This window comes from Cryptomeria japonica, chromosome 5, assembly GCF_030272615.1.
Source record: "Cryptomeria japonica chromosome 5, Sugi_1.0, whole genome shotgun sequence".
Lineage (NCBI taxonomy): Eukaryota > Viridiplantae > Streptophyta > Pinopsida > Cupressales > Cupressaceae > Cryptomeria > Cryptomeria japonica.
The window spans coordinates 929,478,118-929,495,311 of record NC_081409.1 but is presented as its reverse complement, the minus strand read 5'-3'; the positions used below and the strand labels follow the sequence as shown (position 1 = coordinate 929,495,311).

Genomic DNA, 17,194 nt, shown 5'->3' with positions numbered 1-17,194 from the left:
AATGGTCAAGGATTTTTACAACCCAGCACAACACAGCCCGATAATTATCAAATATATTAGTTGGAAACGCTATGGTAGAGATTCAATCAAAATGTGGAAGCAGAGATAAGGTACGTGAACGGTTTTACCGAATGCCTTGAAGAAATATGGTCTCACGGAATGTTGTGATTGCAAGGTATGGAGAAGATCCATTTCTTGAAAAGGATTTAGACGATTTCAACCAAATGAGATGGGTAGGTGTAAAGCCAAACATTGCAACCTTGCCAGCTTCCTCTCAACCTCTGTGAAAATGAGATCTTTGGAACAGGGGATGGACATCCATCACAAGATTTTATTTAGATCTTGTAGTTGCAACTGTCTTGACTGCCCTTTTAAATATCTGTGCAAAATGTTTAAGCATGGATAAGGGACATGAACTGATTGAAAGAAGGCTATGTGTAGTACCCCTACTTGTTTGAACTCATTAGACTCATATTTTATTATTGGTTGTTTTCAGTGGATAAATTACCATGATATATTATTTAGATTTTTATGACATTATGCTTTATCTGGAGATGAGATGTATAATTTATTTGCAGTATTTCAGTATTTGTGATTTATGGCATTTTATGGATTATTGCTATGTACTGACATTTTACTTTATCTATGCAATGTGTAATTATATGTTGTGTGTTTACGAGTGTATTGGATGCAAGGGGACGATTTTCCTTCACTCATTTCGGTGAGATAGGGAATGTTGTGATTCTCCTTCATCAGTGTGTATGTCGTGTTTTATATATTGTATATATATGCATGTGTGGTTCGGTGATGCAGGATATTGCAGGTACAAGTACCGAGTAAGTATGGGGTATCGTCTCCACCTGGCTTCACAGGTCTGAGTGTGCCTTATATTTTCCGATGGAATTGGAGGAGATAGTAGTTGACCCTATTTTACTCAGTTACACTCGTATGAGTGTCGTCAGTTGGTCGTCTTGTTAGTTAGTTCGGTCTTCATATTTTGTCATTTTATCTTTTATGTGTAATTGCTTGAGATTTGTTTAATTTGAGTGTTTTAGTGGATTTAATTAATTAATTAATTAAGTTTATGAAATTATCTCATTATTGTATTGTTTATGCATTGAGATTATAAATTTAGTTAATTAAAGAAATTATTAAATTAAGCTGCATGGTATTAGAAATATATTTTTATTTAAATAGAAAAATAAATTAGATTAATTGTATTTATTATTTTCTAAAGTTATAATTAAATAAATGAATAAAAGGATTAATTAGAATTAAAATATTGTTTTAATTCTTTATTTAGAAAATTAATTAATGTGCATGAGAAAAGAAAAGAAAGAATAATGTTTTTTAATTATTGCATGTTAGCTTATCTTTTGTGATAAATTTAGAAAATAAAATAAAAATTACTATATTCTAAATTTAGGTTTTTTTTGTGAAAAAGCTATTGAACCTAGAATTTTAGTTTAAATAGGGGAATAGGTCTTTATTTTAGGTAAATAGGAACAGGTCTGGAATTTAGGTGAAGGAATTTATTGGAAGCTTATTGAAAAATTAGGGCGCTTCTACAAAATTCTTCTAGGAAAGCTATACCAGGTTGGATGAATTCTTAGTTGTGGGTTTTAGTAGATATTTCTATTTTTCTCTGTCTGATGTGTGTGTATAAAATTATTGTCGAATATAAACCCTCTTTTGGTGAATTCGAGTTTTGTTTTAAAATCCATGCCTGATGTGTTTTTCTAGTTTATGGGAAGGATGTAATTTTGAAACATTGAGAAAATTAATTTATTCCCTCTGGTTTAATTTGTATTAATAGTCCTTTAAATAAATCTTGAGGTTTCTTAGAAATAAATTTAATTGTGAATTAAATTTATTTGATTATCTAAATTTTTTTTTAAAATTGTGTTTGAAATAAAATTATGTGAAGGAGTTTTCAATTTATATGAAATTTTAAAATTCTATGGGAATTATGTAAAATGATTTTTTTTAGGAATTTGGAAATTAATATTAAAAAAAATATATAAAAAGAAATATATATATATATATATATATAAAGGTAGGGCATGCTACCTACAGTAACATCCACTACCGATGATAGTACACAGTACTGTCGACGGTAGCAGTGCTACCGGACGACAGTACTAGCTACCAGCGGTAGCTTAGGCTACCGTGCCAAGGGTTATAAACAAGTTTTAACGTGTTTTTAATTTTGAATTAATTTCTAACCGCTGTGCATACTGTGGTATGACTGTTTCGGGTTTCATACCCAGGGGTTTGATAAATAAAATTTATTATGTGTTATATTATATATGTATATAAATAGATATATGTATATTCATATATGTGTTTATATATATATTTATATATTAGATATGTTTTTCTTATGGTAGTTATTATAATATTTTAAATGTATTTTAAATATTATTTAATTATAGTTTGGAATGTTTCAGAAATAGAGCTTATAATTTTTATAAATATGTTGAAAATACATTAGGAGAATTATTTTTATTTTAAATCTTTTTGGACAAATGACAAGAAGGATGTTTTTAAATAGTTGTATTTTCTTATTATTGGAAAAAATCTTTATTTGCAAATAATTTATGCTTTGGCTATTTTAAGAAAAGATTGCTTGTATTAGGATCTTGTGTAAATGATGTTTTCAGTCAAACTTAAATTTCATTGGTATTCTGGTTGAATTGTCATTGTGTCCTATGTTATTATTTCTCCTAGACCAGGTGTTGTTGTATAACCTATTTGATATGAGCCATTGTGTGTTTTTGTCCAAATGGTCAATCTTGGGTTAGTATTTGTGTATCCTTCACCTGTGCTTGTCAGGATTATTTATGGTTGTCTATTTCGCCATAGAGTTCTCGTAGAGAGAGACATTTCATGTTAGTGTCATATGAGAGAGAGTGGCTTTTGAGCAGGGACCGTGCCCAAAGTGGATGACAGGATAACCCGTCGACAGTTGGTTAAAAAGTGATAACATAATAATATATTGGGGGGAGTGAGATAAATATTAATTAAGATAAGTGTACCTCGTGCATAGGTGAGTGCTTATACAGGGCTCATAATGTTACGAGAAGGCCTGGAATGGCAAACTTACCACCTTGTCTTCACAAAAGGATTGGTAGGGTCCGCATGAGACTTAGTTGGAACCAGAGGCTCAGGAGAGGTCACCAAGAGAAACCCAAGGATGGGGGTCGGGACCTATGGAGGTTGTACCATGGTAACCATCAAGCTATGTGATGACAATCTCATTCTTAGAGTCACTAGTGTTTTGTGAGTTATGTTACATGGATGTTTGCAGAGTCTTGTAGTCCTTTTGTACTTGTCTTACTTTGCTTGCTTGAGGGTTTTCTACTATCTCCTAACATGGTGGGGTGGTTCCATTTCGGGATCACATGGTCAGGTGGTAGTGCCACTTCCCATCGGATGTTCTGGATTGTATCTTCAAGCGAGGAAAGGCTTCGCTGGTGTTTCTTGGTTCGTGGTTTATGTACCGGCTCTTGTTCGAGATCGTTGTTCAGTTGAGACCTTGTGGTCATTGTATCAGACTTTTATGTAACCTTGATATTGTAACTTTATAATCTGTGGCATTTTTGGAAGCCATGTATTTCTGGATATTGTAAATATTATGTCAATGAAATGAATGTTATTGCTTTGATCTTATGTTTAAATGGTTTATGAAATTTAGATGTATGTGTAGTTTAAACTTAAGCATTCAATTTATCTAATTAAATGGATTAACTATGGTGTTAATATAATCTATGAATTAATCTTCGTTGGTTACCCTTAGGAAAACATATGTTAGACTTTCATTGTGTTATTAAACGTGCACTGGTTTTAGTTAGTGCACTTAGTCTTTAAAGAAAAAAAAATTATTTAACCTTGTAGTTGCCTAGTTGTGTTGTTTTCCTTTAGGGTTCCTAGCGGGGCATTACACTATGATTGCAGGATATGCAAAATCTAAAAGCATAGGAAAGACACTTGAACTGTTTGACAAAATGCCTCAGAGAAATATCTTCTCATGGAATGCCCTGAATGGGATAGTAACAAAATATTTCATTTATATTCACCAAGTTCTATAAAAGATTGCATTGGACAAGCCATGGGTCGATAGTTTTTGAGCTTATCAATAGCTTTACAATACTTTGCAATTTTGAAAGATACCCTGAAAACAACATTGCATTATCCATATTTCTAAATGAGACCATGGATACCCACTTGCTTCATTTCTTCTTGTGCAAAACAAACACTCTCCCATGTTCTTCCATCATGACCTACCTAATAGTTCTAAAAGACAATTTTGTTCATTTGTAAATAACAATACAAGTTCTCTTTCTTACCATAAGGACTGTTTCTTACCAATCAACCCAGTTATATATAACCTAAATTACTATTTTGTAACAATCAAGCAACATTATAGTTCGAATTTTGCTCAGAAACTAAATTGAACCTTTTCTTGTGGGGTTTTCACAACCTCAATTTAATTTTCTTACAAATCTTCCATTAAAAATCTTGGAGAATGAGATGATAACAAAAACACAAATTAATTAAATTACAAGGCTTCCAAAACCAACAATTTAAATGCATCTTGAGTAAACAAAAATATTCCACCCATGCTTCTCATGCCACTACTACTTATACTTTTAAATCTTCAATATATTAGTGAAGCAATTTGATCAGTTTAAGAAGAAAATGGATGCTATCTCTGCAACTTTGACTTGATTACATTAAATAGATGTTTCTTATGAAGAAAAGGATTGAAATTATTAACTATATCAATGGGCCCTTGAATTGTTGGTGAAGTCGAATGGTTTTTAATGAACCCATCAAGGATCAAGTCTTGCTAAGTGCATGACTCCGACATCTTGAAATAGGATGAGGTCGAGATCGTGCCTCAAGTGAATTTGGATACCCCTTAGTTCTTGGCTCTTATGATAACTCTTGTTCTCTACCAATAAAGAAAGAGGAAGACAATTTCATTCTTCAATATATATGAAAAAAGAGAAATTTTCATCTTTATTATCCAAAGAAGAATAAGAAAGCAACTTTTAACAATCTTAATGCTAATTGATTTGATGACACTAATTTATGGATCAAATAGTTTATTTATGATATTTATAATCTCATCAATTCCTTTAACATTTGTGGTATTGATTTTTTATTCCTTAGGCTCTCCTAATTCTTTTCTGTATCATTTCATTAAAAAGAGATATTCTATCTATTATTTTTTTTGTAATGAATTTTTTATTTATAATGCATGTACAAAAGATTGGTTTAACCTAACTTCCTATAAACTAATTATAGCTAGCTATATTAAATTATACATTTGATTAGCATTTGGACAAATCTCTCCTTATACATACCCTTGCATAAATCCTTGAATCTCCCTACACAATTAATTCATCTAAGGTTTAAATTTTTTAAAGTGAAATGTCAATCTACTCCAAGATTGTGCATTACCACTATTCTTGAAGAAGACTATAAATTCTAAATATATTGAAATTTATTGAATTTTAAGATCTAATAAATCAAAACAATTGACACTTTTTCAAGAAGAGGCCTAAACCATTTGACATCCTTGGCCCTCCATTAAGGGCATTATCGTTTCCATTTTATTAGAGAATTCTACTAGAAAGAATCCTCTTGAGAGGAATTTCAATGTATAGGATTCTCCTATTTGATTTTCAATTTAATTTTTCATTTTCCTTTTTCAAGATAGGAGCCAATAAAATTTATAATTTGAAAAAACTAAATGAAAGATGAATTTCATTCTCTAGTCAAGAGCAAATTAAATGAAAGATAAATTTCATTCTCTAGGCACAAATTATTAGATGAGGATCTTGATTGATGGAATAGAATTATTGTTAATTTTCCCTAGCCTCACTTGCTTCTCTTAACCTTGATTTCCTTTCTTGAAAGGTGAAAGATTCATTAGTCTATTTCAAGAATTATTTTCATGGACATTATTAAAAAAATATTTTGTTGAGATATGATTGATTATTAAAAAAAAATGGCTTTCTTTTCTTTCCTTTTTGTCACTCATGATATTCATGTATTCTTTTTGTATAAGTGTACTGCTTCCTTTGGAGTCGTTCAAATTAGAAAGATTCTTCTTGCCTTTTTGTGCACCTTTTCTTGGAATTTTTCCTAACCATTGATAGTTTATATGTCAATTAATTTTTTTATCAAATTCATGGTGATTGTGCTAATGATGATTTACCAAACCCTCAAAATTGGTTCATAATTTGTTGCTCCAATTCACTCACATGGGGTTTCTCACTATTTCTTATGGAATATTTAAATTATTTGTATAGTTAAATGGATATCTTAAGAACTCATTACATATTAACATATTATAGTCACTATAGTTGATCACTATTATTATTTATATGTTTATAGAGCCATTTTTCATCAACTTAGAGACAATCTATAATTGGTTATAGAGCTTACTAATAATATTTTCATAATAAATATGCCCTCAACCATAAACCCAATTAAATCAAAGTTGCACACATTATGTTTCTATCATCCTTAAATTTATGCTTCATTAAACTAGTTTTTTAGATGGTTCAATATAGTGCATAATTAAGGATGATTAGGTTCTGTAAATCTAATTAAAATAAATTAGCATGCCTTGGGGATTTCTTATCTTTAATTTGACATGTGATGTGACCGATAAAATTATTTGTTTAACCAAGTGTTCAATTGCAACAAGCCCTTTATATGAGTAAGGGAATTTGCTATGTTTTATGAATTAGTATGTTAAAAATATATACTACCTTAATTGTTATCATTTAAGGAACTAGAGTTACATCAACTAAAACTTGATTTAAAATTAAGGACATTCAACTAGTTGAAATCCAAGTAGTGTGGCACATCATGATAAAGGAAATGAATAACACTAGCCTTTAGTCTAGCTTTTAAACTTGAAGCACATGAAAATGACATAAATTTTTAATGCATTTTATGTTTTTATTCAAATTTTCAATAAAAATATTAAATTATATTTCAAAAATTTACATTTTTTTTTAATAATTAAAAATTTTCAAAAAATGATACCATCTCAAGATATATTATGTTCTCTAAGAGTCTAAAGCATCATATTTATTTATTTATTTTAAAAAAATTATATATATATATATAAAGACCATCAATAATAAATATATTATTTAAAGTTCAACGCCTTGTCTGTACGCAGTTTGCATACGTTTGCCAGAGCATTTCCAATCGTGCCAGCTCACCACAGAGCTCCCATTTTGGTACAAGCTGGAAGAATGGTAGGAAATAAAAATTGCCCAGAGGCTGTCAGCAAACACGTACTGAATTCACTATACTTACTGCGCGGGAGAAATTGTAGGATTTGAATGCTAATGGAAACGGGATAAACGGCACGGATGGTGGCAAAGGCAATGGGCCCACACCTGCCACACTAAGCGGTATAACCGCTTAGTGTGTGTTGTTTAAGGGTGGTCGAGACCTTCCACACATCCCCAATCATGGTCATCGACTCCTATGTATTTATCGAATGCCAAATTGGTAATTTTGTTAGTCTACGAATTTAGAGAGGGGACATGCCAACCATTCATCTAATGAACAAATAAATCATTAGCCAAATTGACCAATATATACGCCATGTCATTTGCCGCCCTAAACACATGCCCAATAGTAAAGTCATCAAAATGAGCCAATAACTCCCAAATTGAGGGCGATAAATTTAGCAAGTTACCAATTCGTTGATGGGAATAAGAAAAATCCCCTTCAATTTGCTTAGTTGGATTCTCATTAATGCTACTTAAAATTCAACTCCATTATTTATTTTTTTTTGGGAGTTTACAAGTTGTCACAACAAAATTTTTTTTACTTAAGGTTTTATAACTAGCATTCAATTTCTTTGGATTACTATGCAAAGTTCCATCAAAATTAACTTTATGTTATCCTACATTGAATGAGACTCATCAAGCATCATCTTTAGACCTATCAACTCGATGATCTTGAGAAGCATCATAAATGGGGGATGGGGGGTGCAACCATCTCCTTCCATTGCTTTCACAATTTTACATCCCTTGCATTGCACTAAATGAGGTTCTTTTAGGGTTTTGATTTTTGGTTGTATTATTAGCTACCTTTGCGATTCAATTTTTCAATTTGAGGAAAGCATCCATTGTTATTTCTTTGCCTAAAAAAAATTCCTATTCCTTCCCTTCCATATTTCCCATTAATTCTTAGAGAATACAAATGTTTACATCTACAATTCACAATAGTACTCTAGAAAGTTACATTAATTTTCATCATGTTGTACTCTATTTAAAGTTATGTTGAGATCACAAACAAGTCGCCCTATAATTTCAATAGGGATTGAATCCCACAGGGGTTGGTAAACAAATGGATTGTTTCTTCCAAAAAAATTCCCCAATAAAGGATAACAAGGGATAGGGATTGAAAAATCAACTTGCAATTTTTCTTTTTGCCTAGGTAACTATCATTTTTGAGGGGGAGAAGTAGCAACGCATCTACCCTCAACTACTCCAATGCATCTACTCTCAACTACTCCAGACTTATGTTTGGCAACAAATGATCATCAACATGAAGGTGAAACAAAGTTAGTGATTAATAAGGACTAGGGTTAAAGTTTTCAATTCTAGTTAGGGCTTATTTATGACTAGTGTTAGAGTTCAATTACGATTAATGTTCAATTACCTAGTAAATTATAAAATTCTAATTATCTTAAATAGTTATAATGGGGATTCAACTAATGTCGTACATGTTGCAACTGTGAATGCTACTAGCAATATATCTTTAATAAAGTTATCAAAATATCCTTATAGAGTTTAACATTCATATTTATAGATCTTCAATTATATTTTATGATGACTAGAGTGTCATCTATATATTGAAGTCTAACCTAGTTCATCTGCAACAAATCAAATACATCAAGAGTTGACTTAGAAGAAAATTATTACAAAGTAAGATTCAAATATCTTCTTTAAAACCTATATCGAGTGAAAATCTCATCAACTATAAGTTTCTAGTGATGTGGAATATTTTTCTCTTTTTGTTGAAAGTGATTTTTTTTCTCCTATGAGGAGGTTTTCTCGTTTCTTTTAGGGAGATCATGAATATATAATATGACTATACATATTTTAGGACCCATTGATGCATATCCACCTAGGCTATGATCATAATGTTGTTGTATTATTTTATTATTTATTTACTTGATTACATATCATGCACTTGTAGAGCATTACATTATTTTATTTTTATTTAATTATTTACTTTATTATAAATTATGTACTATTATGAACTTGTCTAAATAGGTGTGTACTTAGATGGTTGGTACATGTTTTTGATAATTATGATTATACTTTTCCTAATTTGGTAGAGGTGACTACATTTCTTATTATTAAGAATATTCTATCATATTTTTTTTATATTCACTATCGTGGAATCTGGAGGTGTCCTTGCCGAAGCAAAACTAATCCCCCAGTGTGTACAACCCACTCACAAGGTAGCAACACACACAGAGTTAACACAGCCGGGGACTCGAACTCAAGACTTCAATAGAATATTATTATTTTATTATTTATCTTTTTACGAATAGAATAATATTATTCTTTGTCTTTTGATAGTTCAAATGGTCATTCTCTCTTACTTTCTTATGAATATAATAGCATTATTATTTTGCTATATAACAATATTGCTCTATCATTTTGGTCATTTGACTTTGGAGTGATTATTATTAAGAGTATTCTGTCAAATTTTTATTTCTTTTAAGAGAATACTATTATTTTATTATTTATCTTTTTACGAATAGAATAATATTATTCTTTGTCTTTTGATAATTGAAATAGCCATTCTCTTTCTTACTTTCTTTTGAATATAATAGTACTATTATTTTGTTCTATAATATAATTGCTCCATCATTTTGATCATTTAACTTTGGAGTGATTATTCATAAATAATTTTTAAATATATGATTCTTATAACTCACTCTTGAATATCCCTTCACTTTCTTTCTTTCTTTAACAGAATACCCCATTCATAGTTTACATTCTTTTGACTAGAATACTATTATTCTATCGTTTTGATCTTTTAGATTTGAAGTGTGAATAGTTTTTAAGCAATTTTTAATCTTAAATTTTATCTAAATCTTAATTCTCTTAACCCATTTGAATTTAATTAAAATTTATTTCCACTAATCTTAACAGACTATGTAAGCAACTGATTTGTCTCCTTGTTTGTCTATGTAATAGACAAAAATGCAAAAGAAAGAAATACTTGACACGTTGTTATTATTGACATGACAGAATTGTTGTCTATGGACGCGTCTATTCTGGCTCCAAAATGACAGTACGGATTGACTAACACTTAGTCGCACGTTTTACACCGTCGATTTTGCAATCAACAGCTGCGATTGACTAACAAGTCATTAATACGTTGTACAAAAGGTCTGTTTTAGAGCTAGAATAGCCACGTGCGTTGTATATAATTACTATTTCTGATCTAATATCTAAAAAAAAAAAATGCAATGTCTAAAAAAAGAAAAAAAAATGCATTGTGCAGAGTACTAAGAATAGAACAATCAAGCCACAAAAATGCCTAAGAGTAGATAAATACCTCGTTATCTTTGTATATTACAAGCCCTCTGTTCGCTTTCTGTTTCCATACTCTTTCTGCACTGCTGTGGAGGCATGACCATGGGGCCTTGCTCATTCTACAGTGCAAACACATACCTGTGAGTCGATTGAAAGAACATGAAAACAATAATGAAACTGAAAAATCTACATAATATACAATAGAAGATATATAAAAATTTAATATATCATTCATAATTCTAATAGTAAATAAAAAGTGATTCTATACAAGAATCCCCATTTTGGAATGCAAGCAAAAGAAAATGCATGGACCTTGTCTATATTCCGCACACGTTGTTGTATCAAAGAAGAGATAGTTTTAACATTGTGTGCTGGTCCTGCTGGATCATCTCCCACACCCATTAACCATCTACGACAAAACCCACATTCATATTATATCATTGATAATTTTAACAGTAAACTCCTGGTCTGTGCATTAAAATCATTCTTAGCTGCTATTATGGCATTTATCCGACGCTTATTTTCATCTGATCAAATTTCATGTAAAAAGAAACTCATCAACCACACTTTAGTCATTCTAAATACATATCTGATGTTAGGTTACCACATCCCTGAAAAGAAAAAATGGCGACCAAAATGCTTATAAAATGGGCCAAACTCAGAATATACTCCTGGTCTGTGCATTAAAATCATTCTTAGCTGCTATTATGGCATTTATCCGACGCTTATTTTCATCTGACCAAATTTCATGTGAAAAGAAACTCATCAACCACACTTTAGTCATTCTAAATGCATATCTGATGTTAGGTTACCACATCCCTGAAAAGAAAAAATGGCGACCAAAATGCTTATAAAATGAGCCAAACTCAGAATATACTTCAATTTTTCACAGTAGCCGGCTATTTAATTAACAGCTTTTCACGGCATTCCACGAAATCAAATCAAAGTGAAGCAGCAAGAAAAACATCGAAAATTTCAGAAGTGATATTACTTAGACGTCGGAAGGTCGAATCTTATGCCTGTCTAAATGAATGCAAATGGAAACGGAAGAAGAGCAGCAACCAAAATGCTTATAAATGAGCCAAACTCAGCGTATACTTCAATTTTTCACGGTAGCCGGCTATTTAATCAGCAGCTTTTCACGGCATTCCACGAAATCAAAATCAAAGTGAAGGAGATTTCAGGCAACGGCAGCAAGGGAAAAAATCGAAAATTTCAGAAGTGATGTCACTTAGACGTCTTAACGTCGAACTCACGAAATCAAAATCAAAAATGCAGATTTCAGGCAACAGCAAGAAAAAACATCGAAAATATCAGAAGCGATGTTACTTAGTTGTCATAAGGTCGAATCTAATGCCTGTCTAAATGAATGTAAATGGAAACGGAAGAAGAGCAGCGACCAAAATACTTAAAAAATGAGCCAAACTCAGCGTATACTTCAATTATTCACAGTAGCCAGCTATTTAATCAACAGATTTTCACGGCATTCCACGAAATCAAAATCAAAGTGAAGCAGATTTCAGGCAACAGCAGCAAGAAAAAACATCGAAAATTTCAGAAGTGATGTTACTTAGACGTCATAAGGTCGAATCCACGAAATCAAAATCAAAGTTAAGCAGGTTTCAGGCAACAGCAACAAAAAAACATCGAAAATTTCAGAATTGATGTTACTTAGACGTCGCAAGGTCGAATCTAATGCCTGTCTAAATGAATGCAAATGGAAACGGAAGAAGAGCAGCGACCAAAAATCTTATAAAATGAGCCGAACTCAAGCGTATACTTCAATTAGCTTTTTAATAAACAGCTTTTCGCGGCATTCCACAAAATTAAAATCAGAGCGAAGCAGATTTCAGGCAACAGAAGCAAGGGAAAACATCAAACCCTAAAATAGTTTCAGAAGAATGTTAAGGAAGTGATTTTACTTGCAATTTTCTTGGAGGTCGGAAGGTCGAAGCGTATGCCTGTCGAATTGGGCTGATGAAAGGAAATGGAAATGGAAGTAGTGGGAAAATTCCAGTCCCCGAAAAAATTCTCTCACACCTGTCTCGAAAACTCCTCCCACGCATAATACCTCCAATCTGCTATGTGTCTCAGCCATAACCTCGTTCTTGTAATGGAATGACAATTGTCCGAAAGGGCATCATGTCCAAACCGTTTTGCAGTGTCCAGATGAAATATATAAGAGTAATTTAATGAGCTTCAAGGAATGCGTGCTGTCTACGTTTTCTTTTAATCAAATATTTTCTCAACTGTTGCAACGGATTTTGTTGCACCGTATGAAGTTTAAGATAAAATCAAATCATATGTACGGCCCAACGATCCAATATTTGACGCCGAAATGGACGACGTACTATTAACTGCTCCAGCGAATCATTATTACATTAGTCGGTCTAAATTTTCAGTCTATTTTATGTCAATTTTGTAACATTTCCATTAAATATTTCTTCAAATTTAAAGTTAAATAAATTTTAAATTATGAGTAAGATCATATAAGCTATCTCTAAAGAACGCAAGCATTAGATCGAGTCTGGTAAGACCGGACATTAAATCAAACATTTAATCAACATATCTCATCTTACGCTTTGGTCTTGTTGTCGCTTGGGATCCTCAACCATCCTCAACACCCTAACTTTTCCAGTGGTGCTCTCACTAATAGTTTGAACTTTTGGTGTAGTGGCAACCGTTATGTGTTAACGAAATTAGCAACTTTTCTAGGGCCAATAAATGACCTCTCGGCTCAAGAGGCTAAATTGTTGTCACGTGGGACCTTCAACCCTTCTTGACATCCTAACCTCTCCGATGATGCTCTCACTAATAGTTCAAGCTTTTGTTCTAGTGGCAATGGATTTATGTTAACCAATCCAAGGCTAAATTTGCACAAATATTTACAATTTAGTGTTATGTTTTTGTATTAAAAAAAATTGATTGCTTTCCATTCAAGAGTCTCATCATGTCCTAATCAATTTTAAATCATACAGTCAATCACATAAGAATTGAAGAATATTTATTGCAATTATAATCTATCATTGATAGTATTGTGGGGTGCAACAAGTTAAAGGAAAATGAAGTTTTTAGGATAAGTTTCAAGTGTTCCTACCTTGAAACCATCACAACTTAAATGTTGGAGTTATTTTCGTAAAAAAAGTAATGCCCTCGTTATCTTATAAAAACTTAGGGCCCACATGACACGTAACAATATTTTTAAAGAAAAGAAAAACATTGGAATATGGAAATCATTTGCATTTTCTCTTCTTAAATATAGTCATAACATAATGTTATTATAATTTGCAATTGACTTTTAACTTTTTAAATAGGTTTCATTTTATTTTTAACTTTTTAAGTTTAGTTTTACTTTTTGTTAGCTTTAACAAATTTAATAAGTCTATTTTCTTTATTTTCTTTGAAGTATGGTTTTAGTTTTTAAAATTTAATTTATTTAAGGTAATTTAACTATATTGGCATTCAATTTTATTTTTATTTTTTTGTATATATTAAGTTTTATCTTTCAACTAATATTAATATCACTTATATTTACGTTCAAATTTATAATTATCTTATTGGTTAATAGAGTTTATTTTTAAATTAATGCTAATATTATTAGTAATATATTAATTATATTTTTTATCTATAATTTATTAATATTTCAATTCTATTAAGTCAAAAAATTAACTTTACTTTTTTATTTAATTATTTATTAACTTAATAAGTTTATTATTTATTATTAATTTTTTTAAGTTATTATATATATTAGTATTTAGATTTTGATATGTTTTGACTTTGTATTTAGTTTATTTTATTTTAATATTTTATTTATATTTAAGTTTGAAATTTATTCTTGTTATTGTCTTATTTATGAAATTACAGATATTAATGAAATTTTTTTAAATTTAATTTATAATCATTTGACTTATTAGAATTTTAATAATTGTATTTTGAATTTTTATTTAATTTATATAATATAATAAATTTTAAAATTAAAATCTGGAGTTATGCTCAAGGTAGCATGTCATTTATTAAGGACATGAAAATTCAACTTTAAGACATATATCCTCTCTCTCTCTCTCTCTCTCTCTCTCTCTCTCTCTCTCTCTCTCTCTCTCTCTCTCTCTCTCTCTCTCTCTCTCTCTCTCTCTCTCTCTCTCTCTCTCTCTCTCTCTCTCTCTCACTCTCTCTCTCTCACACACACACACACACACACACAAACACATTGTATCCTTATCCCCCCTCTCTCTTGTTGATATAGCAAGTGTTTGTGCAATATTTTGTTTTAAAGAAGTGGATTTTTTTGTTTGTTTGGGCATTTTAAGAGAAAAGAATTTGAGTTGAGTTTGTAGTTGAGAACTTGGCCTTACCCCCAATCCCATCTAAATCAGTTTTTTGAAGTTTTCTAGAACATCTACCATCCTCTTCATGAAGTCGCATAAAACTTATATTTGATCTTTTCTAGAAGCTTGTTGTAAGTGGCCTCCTTATTTAGCTATAAATATAAAAAAGTGATCCATAACATGACGTCATAGTAAAACTTTAGCATTGCTACTTCTTGATGAGTAATATGATTAAAAATATAGCTAAACATACACTCTTCCAAATATGAATCAAAATAGTTTGTCAAGCATTAAATTAGCAACCACATTCATAGTATCCAAGATTGTATCCTCAATATGATTGATTCGGGTTATATCAGATTTATGAACTTTATTCTCCCTTTAGAAGAAATTGAATGTGTTCGTTTCTCTATGAAACATAATTAAAATATTGGTTATAACGGTCTTCCAGTTGAATTCTACCAAATATCATCTTTAATATGTGTAATCATATTAAAGATGATCTATTTATGTGCTTTATTTAGAGGCTCTTCAGCCTTGAGTCCTAATATCAATAGGGGCCTAATGAAACTTATTCCTAAGGAAAAAATGAGGATACTATTGTTGACTGACAACTAATCACCTTATTATTTACATATTCTATAAAATCATTGCAAAGGCTTTAGCTATTAAAATTAGACTTTGTGTTCAGAGTATTGTGAGTGTGAAGTAGACAAGACTTATAAAAGGAAGATATATATTGGACAATTTAATACTAGCTTGGCAAACTATTGAGTGGGATCAACAACAAGTCAAATTACTTTGGTAGTCAAGATAGATTTTGATAAAGCAAATGATTGAGTTCATTAGATATTCATTCCCAAAATGCTGCAATTGCTAGATTTTGGCCCCAAAATTTAGAATCATTTTCAAATGCACTATTCAAAGATGCCAATGCCCATATTATTATCAATAAGACAACATTAGAATTCTTTGAGATACAATTGTCTATTAGATAAGGATGTCCTTTATCTCTCTTTTTATGATTTATTACAATAGATGCCTTAGGATATCTTCTTCAAAAATCTAATCAAGTGATACTTATTAAGGGAATTTATATTCCTTAAAATAAAGTGGTTATCAATTCCCTCTTTGTTGATAATAGCATGTTATTCCTCCAAAATTATGAAGAAGAATTAAACAAAATAGTGGATATATCTTAAATTTATACTTTTCAAAGATTGACTCTGTGATGTTTTATCTTGCCCCTATCCATTAGTAGATTCCTAAATAGTGATGAAAACCCAAACATGGGTAGATAACAAGATATCTTGGCATTCCATTTAGTTTGGATTCTCCTTCCTAATACGTCATGTCCTACCTATCAACTGCCTCTTAGCCACCTTCTAGCAGGAAGAAAAAAATTTAAAAAAATCAAGAGACTTTGTTAATAAAAAAATTGTCTCATTTATGAGACCTCGTTATTTTCTAAAGGAACAAATGATTCAAGCAATAGATGTCTTCATAAAGTAGGCCCAAAAGGCTATCATTATTAATAACATTTATAAATATAGTGTGCCATATTATAGATGTTTTTTCTTTATAATTCTTAATAGTTCATATCAAGAATTGTAGATAGTCACTTAGCAACAAGTGAGATACATCATACCAAATTGTTACCATAGGCATTAATGATCAATTTTCACTTGTAACATTTGGTATGATGTATCTCACTTGTTGCTAAGTGACTATCTGCAATTCTTAATATGAAATATTAAGAATTATAAAGAAAAAACATCTATAATATGGGACACTATATTTATAAATGCATATGAGGGAATATTATCAATATTTGCATTGGTAATAATAAAGAAATCAGATTTATATTTAATTTCTTATGCATTCGTAATACTTGAAAGGAAAATATATCAAACAATTTAGTCATTGATCTACCACTAATGCTTTCGTTTGGATAGGTTGGTTTGTGTAGGGAGAGGCAGAGTAATTCCTCACAGGACGAGTAAGCCCTAAGATGGGGTATGGAAAGGTTTTCCATAAACCTTAAGGGATAAGTCCCAAGATGGGGTAAGGACCTGTGTTCCTAAAACCTTGAGGGAGCCTTCTTATAGATTGGTTTCCAAGTGCCCTAGCATAGTAATTTCACCATCCTCCATTAGGGTTAGGAAAGTAATAAGGTTAAACCCTTAATATTTTTAATTATTGATTGTATTATGAAGAATTATTTGTTTACTAATCTCAAATGCTTAATTATTGACATAATAATATTTA

At 30.8% G+C, this 17,194-nt stretch overlaps 1 protein-coding gene across 2 annotated transcripts; it reads right to left on the bottom strand.

Annotated features, from left to right (window-relative positions):
- Positions 1-4,694: 4,694 nt before the first annotated feature.
- Positions 4,695-12,850, bottom strand: LOC131875678 (uncharacterized). 2 transcript variants are annotated; one of them, XR_009372471.1, is made up of 4 exons: positions 12,524-12,850; positions 10,914-11,010; positions 10,624-10,720; positions 4,695-4,957 (listed from the first exon to the last, which is right to left on the bottom strand). XR_009372471.1 is itself a non-coding variant. In XM_059220289.1 (3 exons), exons 1-3 carry the CDS (start codon positions 12,697-12,699, stop codon positions 4,925-4,927), a joined length of 306 nt encoding a protein of 101 aa, XP_059076272.1. In that variant the 5' UTR covers positions 12,700-12,850; the 3' UTR covers positions 4,695-4,924. The 2 variants fall into 2 exon arrangements, 1 of the variants encoding a protein (XP_059076272.1); XM_059220289.1 differs by lacking the exon at positions 10,914-11,010.
- Positions 12,851-17,194: the final 4,344 nt, after the last annotated feature.